The following is a 2,056-nucleotide window of genomic DNA, read 5'->3' as shown; positions in this document are numbered from 1 at the left end:
GATATACTTACACTTTACACCAAGTTTTTGGCATCATACATGGTCAGAAAATTAAAATTTTAACATCTAATTAGTTGAATCTTTTACATAAATAAATAAAACCGATCTTAGTTGTAAATATGTCAAAAAAATTGACAATGTGATTATTCATGAATTGATTTGGGTTAACTTGTTGAAGATAAAACAAACAAACAAACAAAAGGCTAAAATAGGTTGTTTAATTATGTAACTAACAACTTTCCTTTCTCCTCCCATAAGGAAAAGACCGTTTCTCTAAATTTCATCAATATATATATGTATTGATCAAATGACCCATCTCAACGAGGACACAATATTAGGAAAGAACAAAGAAAATAAAATGGCCAATAACTCTTGTCTTCTTATTGTGTCTCTCATTGGAGTTCTTTTGTTCACCATCATTTCAAATGTGGCATCATCTAACGACGTCGTTTCCACCATCTGTCCAAAAACTTCAAACCCGTCGTTTTGTTCAAGTGTGTTGAAATCTGCAGGTACTGCAGATCTAAAAGGCTTGGCTGTATACACCTTAAACCTTGCCAATACAAATGCTCGCAAATCTTTGACCTTAGCCAAGTCACTTGCAACAACCACCACCAATCCTCAACTTAAGCAACTATATTCGTCTTGTGCTGAGAGCTATGATGAAGCTGTTGGTGACATTGAAAATGCCCAAAAAGACTTGGCACTTGGTGACTTTAATGCTGTCAATATTGTAACTTCTGGTGCCATGACAGAGATTGACGACTGTCAGGATAAGTTTGCGCAGCCGCCGAAGGTCACGTCGTTGCTTCTAAAGAATGGCAAGACTCTAAACGATATATGCAGCATTATTTTGGTTATATCCAATCTTCTTTGAGGACAATGTACTTTTGAGATTTTTATCAATAAATAATATGAAGTTGAATTGTTAACATATATAATAACACTACAATTTGATGGTGATTGGAATTGATTTTGGTTAAACTTTAGAAGTGAAAAAAAAAATCAATCAATAGATAATTCCAACAAATCAAAATAACTAAATAAAAAATCAGACTCGAAAGATAATATCCCTAATAACACAGATCGACGTATATTAATAGATAATTCTAACAAAAGAAAAATTACTGAAATTTTATAAATATTTTGTTATATTTAAAAACAATCGTTAAGATAATTCACATAATATAATCTCTTAAGGAATGAAGCATTTTAAATATGTTTAATGTATATATTATCGTTTACATAAGATCGTTTAATGTATATATAATTAAAGTAATAATTAAATTAAAAAATAAAAATAACCCAATAAAAAACATCAAATCAAACTTAAATAATTTATTTAATTCGTTACATGTGATATAGTTACATTAATTAAAATTTAAAAAACAAAGAAAGGAAAATCAATAATTATACATTGACTTATAATTCTATTAAAGTGACCCATTCCAATTTCAGTCTTGGAAGCTTTGGCTAGTTTTAGAGTTTTTTCTTTTCTTTTCTCCAATGTTCTTCCTCACATGGTGTTGACACGACGACAACATCAGACGATGTAGCATCAAGCATATCCCCGAAAATTAAAAATCCATCACTATGTGCTAATGTGTTGAAATCTAGAGGCAACCCAGAGCTAAACGTGTTAGTCACTTACACTCTCAATCTTACATGTACAAATGCAGAAAAATATCTAAATTTGGCCAAATCTCTTGCAGCAACGACGATCAGTTCTCAAGTTAAAAACTAATATTTTTCTTGCTACGAGAGCAGTGAGGAAATCGTGGGTGACATTAAGAATGCGAAAACAAATTAATTTGGCGGTTAATGATTTCAATTGTGTCAACATGGAAACTTATGGCATCATGACAGCGATCGACGACTGTTAAGATAGCTTCAAACAGCCATCGAAAGATTTGTCATTGCTTCTAAAGAATGGAAGGACTTTAAATGATGTATGTTGCATTATTTTAGTTATATCTAATTTTCTCCCGTAGTCCCCATTTAATGAGAAGTATTATGGTATGAAACCCTAGGCATTGGATCTAAGAATCATGTTAAT

The 2,056-nt window shown here is 31.3% G+C and overlaps 1 protein-coding gene across 1 annotated transcript; it reads left to right on the top strand.

The window, feature by feature from the left end:
- The first annotated feature begins 358 nt into the window (after positions 1-358).
- On the top strand, positions 359-1,477 carry LOC127143966 (pectinesterase inhibitor-like). The gene is made up of 2 exons (XM_051079276.1): positions 359-777; positions 1,459-1,477. The coding sequence occupies exons 1-2, from the start codon at positions 359-361 to the stop codon at positions 1,475-1,477; spliced, it is 438 nt and encodes a 145-aa protein (XP_050935233.1).
- Positions 1,478-2,056: the final 579 nt, after the last annotated feature.

Source organism: Cucumis melo, chromosome 11 (assembly GCF_025177605.1).
Source record: "Cucumis melo cultivar AY chromosome 11, USDA_Cmelo_AY_1.0, whole genome shotgun sequence".
NCBI classification, from domain to species: Eukaryota; Viridiplantae; Streptophyta; class Magnoliopsida; order Cucurbitales; family Cucurbitaceae; genus Cucumis; species Cucumis melo.
Note: the sequence above shows the minus strand (reverse complement) of the source record. Positions and strands in the feature narration are given on the sequence as shown.